Source organism: Leptopilina heterotoma, unplaced genomic scaffold, assembly GCF_015476425.1.
Source record: "Leptopilina heterotoma isolate Lh14 unplaced genomic scaffold, ASM1547642v1 Lhet_201, whole genome shotgun sequence".
Lineage (NCBI taxonomy): Eukaryota > Metazoa > Arthropoda > Insecta > Hymenoptera > Figitidae > Leptopilina > Leptopilina heterotoma.
Window position 1 is genome coordinate 2,191,564 of NW_025110916.1, and position 13,270 is coordinate 2,204,833.

Sequence of the window (13,270 nt, forward strand, 5' to 3'; positions counted from 1 at the left end):
CATATAATTTTTTTTCTTTAAGTAGGTACAATATTATAATAAAGTTTATTTGTTAATAATAACAACTAAATTATAAATAACGAATAATAATAGTTATTAAATAATTAATTATTATACATTTATTTAAAAATAAAAATTATGAATTTAAAAAATAATAATTAATAAACAATTATTAATAAATTGTACTTAATGAATTTTAATAATTATTAATTTATAGGATGAATTTATCATTTGGTTTGTATATATATATTATATTATTTTAATAATAATAATTATTTTATATTATATTAGCTTAAAGTGAGAAAATGATTCGGAAAGATTGTTAAATTTAACACCTTCAATATTTAATAACTATTTTTTAAACATAATTAATAAATTTAATTATTATTTTATTATTATTTTTAATTTTAATTTTTTTTAATTTTAATTTATTATTATTTTTAATTATTACATATACATTTGAAAACAAAAATTATAACCTTTATTAATATTATAAAATTAGGGAGTAATTGCAGTAATTTTATTGTAAAATAAAATGTCTTTTGAATAAAACTAACCTCACAAAATAGGGCAATTTTAAGAAAAACTGACGAGGCCCAGACCAGTTTTTCCCTAAGTAGGGCATTGGTCGGGAACAGCGTCACACACTAATCGGGCACTGGTCAGTTTCTCTACCCAGAGCCACACCAGAGATCGGGAAAACTGTCCAGTACCCTATCAGGCCCACATTTTAATTTCTGCACGGGGACGAGAGACAGAGAGGAGTCACGAGGACGAGAAATCGTGATTTCCATGTATTTTTAATGTTCGAGATGAGACAAGACGAGATTGATAGAATTCTCGCCTCGTCCAATATCGCGGCAACACTAATTACGTCACACTTAAAGGAGGGTGGGGGAGTCAAGCAATTTGTAACACTCGGCAAAAAAATGGCGGTAATACATGCAACAGTGTGTGACATGGAGAACGGGGGTAGGGTAAAAAATAGTGTGATGTAATTTATGGACATCCTCTTAATTATTTTATAAAAATATACTAGAACTATGTTTGATAAAAATTATATTATGACATTTGTCAACAAAATTATATCACACAAATTTCGAATATACAGCACAATTTAAAAAAACTGATGCAAATTACACATATAATCTGATTTGCACACAAGTTTCATTCAAAATATTTAACACTACCTAAGCAATTAAACTTGAAAAACTATTTATAAGCTCAAAACTAAAATATGATAATCAATTTTCAAGAAATAAAAATAGTGGCATTTCTTATGTCCTTGACATCCACAAATCAATTTAAAGAAATTTTTTTTCAATAACATTTAATTCAGTTCCTATAAGAAAGTAATTCAAGAAAAAAATTTTCAAATGTAGTCTATTATAAAACAATTGGTCTTACAATCAGCTAAGGTAAGACAAGATTAGTGCCCAGACAGTCAAGCCAAGACTGGTTTAGGTCCAACCAGCCAAGGTTAGACAAAATCAGTGCCCAGGCAGTCAAGCCAAGACTAGTTTAGGTCCAACCAGCCAAGGTGAGACAAGATCAATACCCAGGCAGTCAAGCCAAGACTAGTTTAGGTCCAACCAGCCAAGGTTAGACAAGATCAGTGACCAGGCAGTCAAGCCAAGACTAGTTTAGGTCCAACCAGCCGAGGTGAGACAAGATCAGTGCCCAGGCAGTCAAGCCAAGACTGGTTTAGGTCCAACCAGCCAAGGTTAGACAAGATCAGTGATCAGGCAGTCAAGCCATTTTTTCATTTTTTGATAGGTATCAAATTGGCTTGACAAACTTGGCTGCCTGGGCAATGATCTTCTCTAACCTTGGCTGATTGGACCTGAACTAGTCTTGGCTTGACTGCCTGGGCACTGATCTTGTCTAACCTTGGCTGGTTGTTCCTAAATTAGTCTTGGCTTGACTGCCTGGGCACTGATCTTGTCTTACCTTGGCTGGTTGGACCTAATCTAGTCTTGGCTTGACTGCCTGGGCACTAATCTTGTCTTACCTTGGCTGGTTGGACCTAAACTAGTCTTGGCTTGACTGCCTGGGCACTGAACTTGTCTTACCTTGGCTGGTTGGACCTAATCTAGTCTTGGCTTGACTGCCTGGGCACTAATCTTGTCTTACCTTGGCTGGTTGGACCTAAACTAGTCTTGGCTTGACTGCCTGTGCACTGATCTTGTCTTACCTTGTCTGGTTGGACTTAAACTAAAATTGACTTGACTGTCTAGGCACTGACCTTGTCTTACCTTAGCTGGTTGGACCCATACTAGTCTTGATTTGACTGCCTGGGCACTGATCTTGTCTCACCTCGGCTGGTTGGACTAAGACTAGTCTTGGCTTGACTGCCTGGTCACGGATCTTGTCTAACCTTGGCTGGTTGGACCTAAACTAGTCTTGGCTTGACTGCATGGGTACTGATCTTGTCTCACCTTGGCTGGTTGAACCTAAACTAGTTTTGGCTTGAATGCCTGGGCACTGATTTTGTCTAACCTTGGCTGGTTGGACCTAAACCAGTCTTGGCTTGACTGTCTGGGCACTAATCTTGTCTTACCTTAGCTGATTGGCCCAAAACTAGTCTTGTCTCGACTTCCTGGTCACTGATCTTGTCTAACCTTGGCTTGTTGGACCTAAACTAGTCTTGGCTTGACTGCCTGGGCACTGATCTTGTCTCACCTTGGCTGGTTGAACCTAAACTAGTCTTGGCTTGACTGCCTGGGCACTGATCTTGTCTAACCTTGGCTGGTTGGACCTAAACTTTGAATTGACTTGACTGCCTAGGCACTGACCTTGTCTTACCTTGGCTGGTTGGACCCATACTAGTCTTGATTTGACTGCCTGGACACTGATCTTAATTTACCTTAGCTTATTGGCCCAAAACTAGTCTTGTCTTAACAAACCTGAACTTAACTATCCATATTAGATCTGCTGTTTTTAGTGTTTGATATTAATGAGCAGATTCGTGATCAGCTACCTAAAAAACTTTCGAATTATGAGTTTTTTTGCGAATTCGTGAGTTTTTTCAGAAATTCGTCTACCATATTGGATCCTCCATATTGCATTTTTTGAAAACTAACTCAAGATTCGTAATCAGCGACCAAAAAAACCCCCGAGTAATAAGTTTTGAGTGAATTTAAGCAATTTTAAAAAATTAGCCGCTATATTGTGGCCGCCATCTTAAATATTTTAATTTTTCATTTTGTATTTTGAAGTAGACATTAACAGCTAAATTTTGAGACCTCGTACAACTTTTTCCGTCAAAATAAATCTTTTTGGCATAGGAATTTAAAATGAATTTCATGAATTCTAATTACATTTTCAGCCATATTATGTCAGCCATCTTGAATTTCGTGTTTGGCCACTTTGCATTCAAAAGTAGACACAAAGAGCTAAATTTTAATACCAAGTAGAACTCTCTAGGTCAAATTTATTTTTGGATGGATAGGGGTCTCCCGTTCAGAAAGAATGCCCCATATATATATATATCCCTATATTACAAAAATATATCGCTGTCGCCGCTGTTTCAAGATTCCATCCCCCCTCCTCAAAGGTCAAAGGTCAAAGGGCAAACATAACCTCAAAACCCCCTTCCCACTCACAGGTTAAAGGACAAATATAACCTCAAAACCCCTTTCCCACTCACAGGTAAAAGGGCAAACATAACCTCAAAACCCCCTTCCCACTCACAGGTCAAAGGGCAAACATAACCTCAAAACCCCCTTCCCACTCACAGGTAAAAGGGCAAACATAACCTCATAACCCCCTTCCCACTCACAGGTCACAGGGCAAACATAACCTCAAAACCCCCTTCCCACTTACAGGTCACAGGGCAAACATAACCTCATAACCCCCTTCCCACTCACAGGTCACAGGGTAAACATAACCTCAAAACCCCCTCCCCACTCATAGGTAACATGGCAAACATAACTTTAAACCCCCCTCCCTACTCATAGGTCACAGGGAAAACATAACCTCAAAACCCCCTCCCTACTCATAGGTCACAGGGAAAACATAACGTCAACTCCCTTCCCCATCTTCCCCAAATCTATTTCGCTGAAAACATAACCTCAAACCCTCATTTATATTATTACATTACACCCCCTCGTCCCACTCACAGGTCACAGGACAATCATAACATCAAAATCTCCCCTCTCCTCTATTCCCACTCCACTATTATTTGTTAACTAATTCTACATTTCTTACTTACTATACGTGTTACTTACAATTGAAAAAGACTACTTAAAAAGTATCAATTTATATTAAAAAATTTTTTTGTTGGATTTAAGATAAATTTTAAATTAAAAAATCTTAGTATTTTACTTTAAAATAACCTATAATTCTTTATATGTAAGGTCCTTTTTACTGAAAAGCGACAAATATACTTCATAAATTTTCGTAAGTAAATTTATTAAAACATTTTTAGTTTAGGTGAGATGGTAAATTGGTTTGTAATAAAATTTAAATATGCATTTAAATTTTATTATACCTCCCCGTGGTGCATCTTGGAAACAAATTACTTTGAAATTATAGAAATTCACGTAAATAATTTTCATTAAATTCTTAATCAAAATAAAAAAATCTTTAATTTTCTTAAAGAATTTGGCTAAAAACCAATAATTATAATTTTTAAATATTAAAAGATATTATTGACGTAAATTATTAAAGAAAAAAGAAGAAAAAACAAGGGGGTTGGCGCGCGAAGCGCGCAGGGGGGCGAAGCCTCCCTAGTATATATATATATATGGACGCCCACATATATAGGGCCCATTTTGGCATTATTGAAGTTATCTATATGGGCGTATTCTTGGTAAAATTTGTAAAATTTTGAGTAGTCTTAGAACTTTTTTGGTTGAAAATTCGCTGAGTTACAAAATTCCAAAGTTTAGAATGCCAAAAACCTCATTTCGAGAAAAACGGAATTAAAGATTGCGATACCAACTAATTGTTGTATCTCTGGTTCTTTTTATATTCGGCCCTGTTATTCCTGTAGTAAATTACATGTTATTTTTTTGCGTAAGGGCAAGTTTTAGGTTCATAAAAATATTTAACTTTAAAATTATACTTTCAAAATTAACTGGGTGCTACCATCAGCTTCATTCTTCATGTCTACTTCTATATTTCTATACAACGTATAAACAATAATTACACATATAATTTTTTTAAATGGAATTTTTATTGTAAAGTATAAGCTTTAGCTTATACATGGGTACAATAAGATTTAATTGTCTTCTTCATCATTTTCGTTAATCGATTCATCTTCGTTGATTGATTCATTATCACCAAGTACTTCATTGTCCTCGATCTCTTCTTCTTCTTGAGTCACAGTATTACCCTTTTTTATTTTTTTTCTCTCATTTTTCGTGGCTTCTTGAATGTAACACCTAACATCCTTAAAATTTATTTGTTTGTCTTTCACACGGACCAATTTATACTGTGGAATTTCTTGGAGACTTCTCAGAATTTCTACAAAAAATGGAAGGTTATTTTGTGCTTTTCGAAAATTTATAAACTTAGACTTCGCACTTATCTGCTAAAACCAGCTATTTATGTTTTTTTAGAATTTCTACTACATTAAATTCGCTAATATTAGAAATCAAATAACTATTTAAAAAATTATGAGCAAATTCTTTAAGACGATTCAATTATTTTCAAAAAGTACTACAGGGTGACCACATGTCAGTAAAGTCAGTAAAGTCAGGAAAATGTCAGGGAAAAGAATATTTTGTCATTAAAGTCAGGGAAATGTCAGGAAAAAAATTTTTTGTCAGTAAAGTCAGGGAAATGTCAGGAAAAATTTTTTTGTCAGGGCAATTAAAGAAGAAGGAAAATGTCAGGAAAAAAAATATTTTTTCAGTAAATTCAGGGAAATGTCAGGAAAATTTTTTTTGTCAGGGCAATTAAAGAAATTAAGACGGTTATGCAATACATTCTTTGCTCTAAACAAAAAAATTTTTGTCAGGGAAATTCGTTATTATGTCAGTAAAATGTCAGGGAAATGTCAGGGAAATTGATAAAGTCAATCTTGCGGCCACCCTGTACTAGAAATTCAATTATTTTCAATATCTACAGTAATTTCATAAAATGTCGTAAAAGAATTCAATTATTTAAAAAAATTGTTAAAATCTATTCAAAATTTAATTATTTTCATAAATAATAAAATTTCCACATGAATTCAATTAATTTAGAATATAGCATTTTCAAAAGAACAAGTCAAAAAATCAATTATTTAATCAAATTTTCTTATAATTGAAGGGCTGGATGCAATAAGGACGTGAACGCGTGGTTGATAAGTATAATACCAGTCAGGTATCAGTGAGCGGCTTAAGGCTTGTCACTACTCTGCCCTACAACGGAAAAAGACACATAAGCAACATTTTGGTGAAAAATAAGTTTTTGGTATCAATGGATTCGTAATCAAAAACTGCATCTAACTATCGTAATTAAAATAAAAAATTTAAATTATTTATAGTAAAAAATTAATATTGAAAATATCGGAATTCGTGAAAAATGAGAAATTGCAATGGAAAAAGACACATGAGGTACTTTGCGTAGTCCAGAATCTGCAAAAGGCATGAACTACGTCACAACATACAGTGTGAAAATACACACAAAGTCGTTTGCGTTCTTTTTCCATTGTAAATACTGCCGAGCTGGGCTTCGTTTGCGAAACCACATCTGCAAGGGCGCATATGTATTTTTTTAGTTTGTAAACTCAGTGAGTAGAGCAAAGATGTCCAGCGGAAACTATACGCAAGCGACATCGGTTTAACTCGAAACTGCTTTGCGTATGTTTCTTCGCTGGACATCTTTGCTCCGCTCGATGATTTTACAACGAAATACTCCGCAAGCGACTTTCTATTCTTTTTACGTTGTATTTGCGATAAAAAAACTTCACAAGTGCATTTATTAACAAAGATTGTTTAAATAATTAATTTTTGTTACTCAATTAGAAAAAGCACATGCTATTTACCTTAGTAAGGGTGTTTTTATTCATGAAAAATGAGCTCTAAATGAAGTTTTTAACGCAAACGGTTTTTCTCAAATATCTCCGTTGGACCTATTTGTCGCTTATGTGTCTTTTTCCGTTATAACTATCCGACTAATTGTATCCCTTTTAAGTCTCGCATTCGTCCCCTTATTGCAGCCAGCCCTCTAATTCTTTACAATAATTCAATTTCTTTCACAAATAATAACGTTTCTTATGCAAATTGAATTTTTTCAGAAAAATTTTCATAAAATTCTAAACAAGAATTCAATTATTTTCATAAATATTTGAATTCTTTCATGAATAATAAAATTCGTTGCAAAAATACAGTTTATTGTCAGGATAAGAAAGAAGTAAGTAGTTTTGATGAAAATTATGAAAAAGTCAAAAAAATAAAATATTAAATGGGATTTTTATCAAACTTGTGAAGTGTCTGAATAGAGTTTTTTTGGTCAAGTTTAATTTTTCGATAGCTACTTTTTTTTTAGTTTGAAAAATACTTTTTAAAATTAATTACCGAGTGCGAAGTCTGAAAACTTTTTCTGTTTATGAAAATACTAACTAATTATGTTGTTCACGTCATCGAATTTGATTTCCACAAAATCTTTTTGAGAAACAGATTTAGGTCTTCGCGAAGCTACAAACTTAAATTGTTCAGGTAACCAATAACCTTTTGCTAGGCATGTTATCCAAGAAGGTAATGTAGTCATTCCCTTTGCTGCATTCAACATTTTATTCGAGATATTGACTCCAGCGTGAGTAACCTGCAAACGGAATAGTAATGAAAAAATGTCTCAAAATTTTGTGTCACATAAGTAAAATAGGGTCATTGGGGTAAATACGGACAAGAGGGTTTATAGCTTAGTTTTCAATTTAAAAATTAAGTTCGACGTCAACATTTTAAGCTCAGATGACCTACAAGAGATTCTAAGTATTGCTAAGTTTTTATCTTGATAATTGGTAACAGGATAATTAAAGTTGTCGCTTAATGCAAAATAACTTGACAATCATTTTCAGACTGGTTCAGTATCTCATCTCGCATTGGAAAAATAACAAACTTAAAAATCATACAAAAATTTCTTATTATTCCTTATGTCTCCCGAAAGAAAAATTGACTTGAATTTTTTATTTTTGTCAATTCATTTAATAATGTCATTATTAATAATAATGACAAGCTGTCCGAATTTACCCCAGGAATTCGAAAATTTGGTGTAAATTCGGATAGAGCTTCTATTACATTTTGAAAAGTACAGAGTATAAGAGAGAGTAAGAGGGAGAGAGTGAGTGACATCAAATTTGTAATCAATGACCACAAAAACCCCTGAGTGGCAATTTTCAAGCAAATCCGACCAATTTTTAAAAATTTCCGCCATATTGGATCCGCTATTTTGAATTTTTAAAATCTGACTTTGAATTCGTATTCAGTTACCCCAAAAATCCCCGAGTAGCGAGAACCAAGCAAGTTTGCTTAAATTACATCAATTAAATTAATCAATGTATTACAAAATTATTACGTTCATCCGCCATACTGAATATTCAAAATCTGACTTCTGATTCTTATTCAGCGACCCCACTCACGTGAAAATGTTCCCGAGAATTGGACCGAGAAATTCCCAGAAAATTCCCGGGAGTAAAAAAAACAAATGAATACAAAAAAATTTTCTTTTGTTTTTTTCACTCCCGGGAAATTCCCGGGAATTTCTCGGTCCAATTCCCGGGAACTTTTTCACGTGGGAAAAAACATTTCTTTATCAAGTTTAATTAAAATCTATTAAAATTTGTTAAAGTTATTTAAGTTTTTCATTACTACTTTTCGAATGGTTGATTTCTTAGCTTTTATAATACTATAAAACTTAACAGATTAAACTTTTATATATCTACTATGAATTTTTTTCAAGTTGCTCCATCCCTCAACAGTAGTATATTTAAAATAACTTTTTTTAAAAACCTTTCTAATTGTAAGAAACTAAGCTGTCCTGATTTACCCCAAATTTTAGGAAATTTTTTAAATCGTGGGGTAGTTCCGGACAGTTAATTTTATGCGATTAAAGCTTATCTAGATTTTTTTCTGTTCTATAAAATTAATCGAGGGAACTAAAGAAAGAAATAAATGCAATATAAAACCGGAAGTATTTACTTTTATTATAAGAAACTTACGTTATTTGTGAAAAATAGGTATTTTGTCCGGATTAACCCCAACTGACTTTATTTGTTTACTTACCCTACTATTACTATCACCTAGGGCTTTTAGAGCAGCATCATCTGGATTTTTAATACTTTTAACTAAAACTTGTACATTGTCTTTGATTGTCTCAATTTCATTAACAATTAGTCCTTTTATTACGATGTTATTTTGTTTGGATTTGTAATTTTAGTGAGATCTTATTTTGTTTTTTTGAAAAAATCCATTCATATAATTTTATAATTATTTATTAGCTTTCGCTCGTCGACGACAGGCATCCTCAGATAATTTTAAACTGAAATTACATACAATTATTAATGAAAGAAATATATTAAAAAATATCTAGAAGAACATAACCTATAACTTACCAAGAAGGTTTCTTCCCGGAAATTTACTAAAAATATAATTAAAAAAACACATCTTAATTTGTCAACAAGGACAAATTTAAAATAAAACATGTTGTTAATAATAAAAAAAAAAAAAAAAAAAAAATTACAAACGGAAAAAGAAGAGGAAAGAAAAAACATGTGTTCGCATGCTTGATCCCTCTTGTTCAACTTGTTCAAATATATTGGTGAATTACAGTGATAGTAAGTGAAACTGAAAAGTACCTCTATATATGGTAAGGAAGAAACCCATACAGTAGGTAAATTCAAATTTCACATAAGCAGTAATCTAAGAAAATTTTTAATACAAAATAAATATATTAGTTAATTAGTACTGAGAATTAACGAATGATAAAACTGATTCAAATTATTTAAATCAGTCTGTTTATTAACAGAGTTTTCGGACTTGAGAATGTGAAACATCTCTCTAAATTTCCTTCGTCTGTAATTTCGTTCGTTACATATGATGTTTGTTGCTTCGAAATTAAGTAGATGGTCATTCTCATATGCATGAGTGACCAAAGCTGTTTTTCTACTATCATTTCTACAATCCCTCTTATGTTCACTTAGTCTGTCTTTAATATATCTACCAGTCTCACCAATGTAGCAAGCTCCACATTGGCAAGGTACACAATAAACCAAATGCGATTTTAAATCAAAAGAAGTAGGGTCTTTATTTTTTGAAAAAATTTTAAACGGATCCTTATCATAAGGATAATTAGTCCTTTTATTTGTTCAATTGATGGTGCAGAACATGTGGCAGAAGAAATAGTTTGAGCAGTTGAAGAAATTTGAGGAGTGGGGGCATTTTTCAATAATTCATTAATATTTTTTAAGTGATTAATCTCGTCGTCTTTACGGACAATTACATCATTAAGCCTTTCTATTTCTCTTTGTAAATCAATTACATCATAATTTATGCCGCTCTGTATAGTTTGCAAATATATATTAACAAATTTATATTTAAAATAAATAAATCTTTTAAAAGAAAACAAAAAATATTATGTAAACGTATTCACTGCTATTTTTTTATTTTCTGTTTATTAATTATTTTATTAAATTCTATTCAATCTATCCGTAATTCTAAAAAAAATTCAAAAAAACAGTGTTCTTTTTCACGTTTAAACCCCTCCCCCCTTAATGGGTATGACTGTTGCAAATGTAATTAGGAGTTTTAAGTTTAAATTAAAAACAGTAAAATAGTTTAGCGGTAGGTACGGTGATATTACAATGAGCAAATCTTTGAAGATTTAAAAATTAAGAATTTAAATAATAGTCAGTGATGTTTTGCGGAGGGACAGTTAATAAATCTATATTATGGATATTTGAGAATATAAAACTAAATGTTGACAACATTCTGAAAATGGGGTCGAAGTAACCAATGGGACTCGAAGGTCCAGTAGGTCAGAATATATCATAAAATCTAGAACCTAGCCGAGGAATTATAAAAGGTAAAAGTTGAAGAATTAAGGGGGAATCGATAGTGTTATTTAAAAGACGAAAAATAAATTTGCATTGAATAACAATTCTTTGTTGCTCAATGATGTTTTAAAAAGAAACAGTACTTGAGAAAGCGATTTTGAATTTTTTCAATAAAGTCTCTATGTTTCTGGTAGAATTGATTCCATATTAAGGGTAAATATTCAGCTTTAGATCAAATAAGACAATTAAAGAGAATGAAAAGAACAACAAAATTTTTAAAATGTTTAGAATTACGAGAAATCATGCCGATTGTTTTTGTGGTTGTATCGTAAACTATTTGAAGATGAGAATTAAAATTTAAATTTGTTGAAAAAATGACGCCTCGAAATCTAGATTTCTGAGATAAATGTTCGTTGTTGATATTATAGACAGCTGAATAAGGAGTTTTGATTTCGAAAAGGTGACCAGGCTATACTTAGAAGGGTTTAAAGAAAGTTTGTTTTCTGAACACCAGGTTCTAAGTTCATTGATATTTTTTTGTAAAGCAACTGTATCCTCAAGATTTTCAATTATGTAGAATAGTTTAAGGCCATCAACAAATGGGAGGTTCTAAACATTAAAGATACAGGTTAAGTCATATTTAATAGTGTATTTTTTAAAAATTACCTGTGATCTAATTGTAGTCGTACAAGCCTTCGTTAACTTTCGATTAATAACTAATGCATTCCTTTTTGTTTTGTCCTGAAATATTAAAATAAATCAATTGCAGACTTTTGGACACATTGCTTCAAAAATCTGATGTATACTTTTTGATTATATTGCTTCTATAATAAACTTTTTGGTGAATAATTTGTTTTTATATTTTTGAAATATTGATTACATTTTTTTACATCACACAGAAAGCATTTTTTAACCTTTGACACAAATTCATTTGTAAAATAATTAAATCTTTTAATAGAAAAATAAATATTAATATTGAAATTATAATCTTCAATAATTTGTCTGTTATTAATTATTAGAAATTAAGAATAATATCCAGGGCGACCTACTATTCGGGGCTATACCATTTTCCTTTACGTAATTTTTTTTAAAAAAGGTTCTGATTCTTACTTTATAAAAATAAAAAAATATCTATAAATATTTTTCTTTTATTTCGTACAGTATTGTGAGACGTATCTATTTATCTGTTAGTGAACATTCTATTGTGATTCTATTCAGTTTAAAACATATTTTAAAACGGTAGTTTGTAATATTTTTAATATATTGAATTTAACGAAAGTGTTTTTAAAGTTGTGCTTTTTATTTTTTATGATTTTAGCACACGGAGAAACTATTAGTTACAAAAATTACTTAACTGTATTTCAATATTTCTAATAAAACGTAAGAATTAAGTGATAATCGAGGTACGATGATAATAGTTCTTATTATAATAAGCAGGGCTCAAACCAGTGAAAGTATTTAAAAATACGGAGTTTACGGACTAAAAATAAAAAATTACGGACCAATTGCGGAAAAAATTTGTCATAACTATAAAACATTATCGATTTCTTCATGTTTTATAGTAATTAAAGATTAAATGATAAAATCATTATCAATTCAATTATTATTTTCAAGAATTTTTAACTACAATTCTTATTTAAATCAATTATTTTTAATAATTTTCGAAAAAATTCTTCGAGAATTTTCAAATTTATTTGTTTACCATATTCAATTTTACGAAATTCCAATTATTCGTAAATTCTTCAATTAAATATATATTAGAAAATAAAAACTTCAAATAACATAAAAAAATCCAAAATTAAACTTTCTCAAAAAAAAATTACTCCCACAGAATTGTTAGTTAAAAGTATGAAAAATTCAAATTTTTAAATATTTTAATCTAAAATCTTTTCAAAATTCAATTACTTCTAAAAATTTACGCTCTAATGCCTTTAATATTTAATTATAATTTAAAATTTTAACTGAAATTCATTTTTAAATCAATTTTTATGAGAAAATTCAACAGCACTTGTTAAGAATAGTTTGATATATTACAATTTTCATGTTCATGATATATGTATATAAAAATTTATACGCACGTATATGTCATCTTCTAAGTACTGAACGTCGTTTTTAATCAAATCTTGATGTCTTCCCTTTTTAACTTTTTTCTGTAAATATAAAGATATCAATTATAATAAAAATTCTTTTCATTAACAAATGAATACCCAGGTGCGAATTTTCGATGGATACATGGTTGGGTAAACTTTTCACAGGTCAGTTCAACTCAACGTGTCAATGGTTAGGGCA

General features: G+C 31.0%; 1 protein-coding gene across 1 annotated transcript; it reads right to left on the reverse strand.

Moving 5' to 3' along the window:
- Positions 1-5,224: 5,224 nt before the first annotated feature.
- Positions 5,225-9,593, reverse strand: LOC122501126. The gene is made up of 3 exons (XM_043610399.1): positions 9,213-9,593; positions 7,554-7,755; positions 5,225-5,469 (listed from the first exon to the last, which is right to left on the reverse strand). Exons 2-3 carry the CDS (start codon positions 7,720-7,722, stop codon positions 5,225-5,227), a joined length of 414 nt encoding a protein of 137 aa, XP_043466334.1. The 5' UTR covers positions 7,723-7,755; positions 9,213-9,593.
- Between the last annotated feature and the right edge of the window lie 3,677 nt (positions 9,594-13,270).

Coding starts and splice junctions, on each gene's coding strand:
- LOC122501126 (XM_043610399.1), bottom strand. CDS start 7,722: ATGTTGAATGCAGCAAAGGGAATGACTACATTACCTTCTTGGATAACA. Junction 5,470..7,553: donor TGACGTGAACAACATAATTA/GTTAGTATTTTC, acceptor CATTTTTTGTAG/AAATTCTGAGAAGTCTCCAA.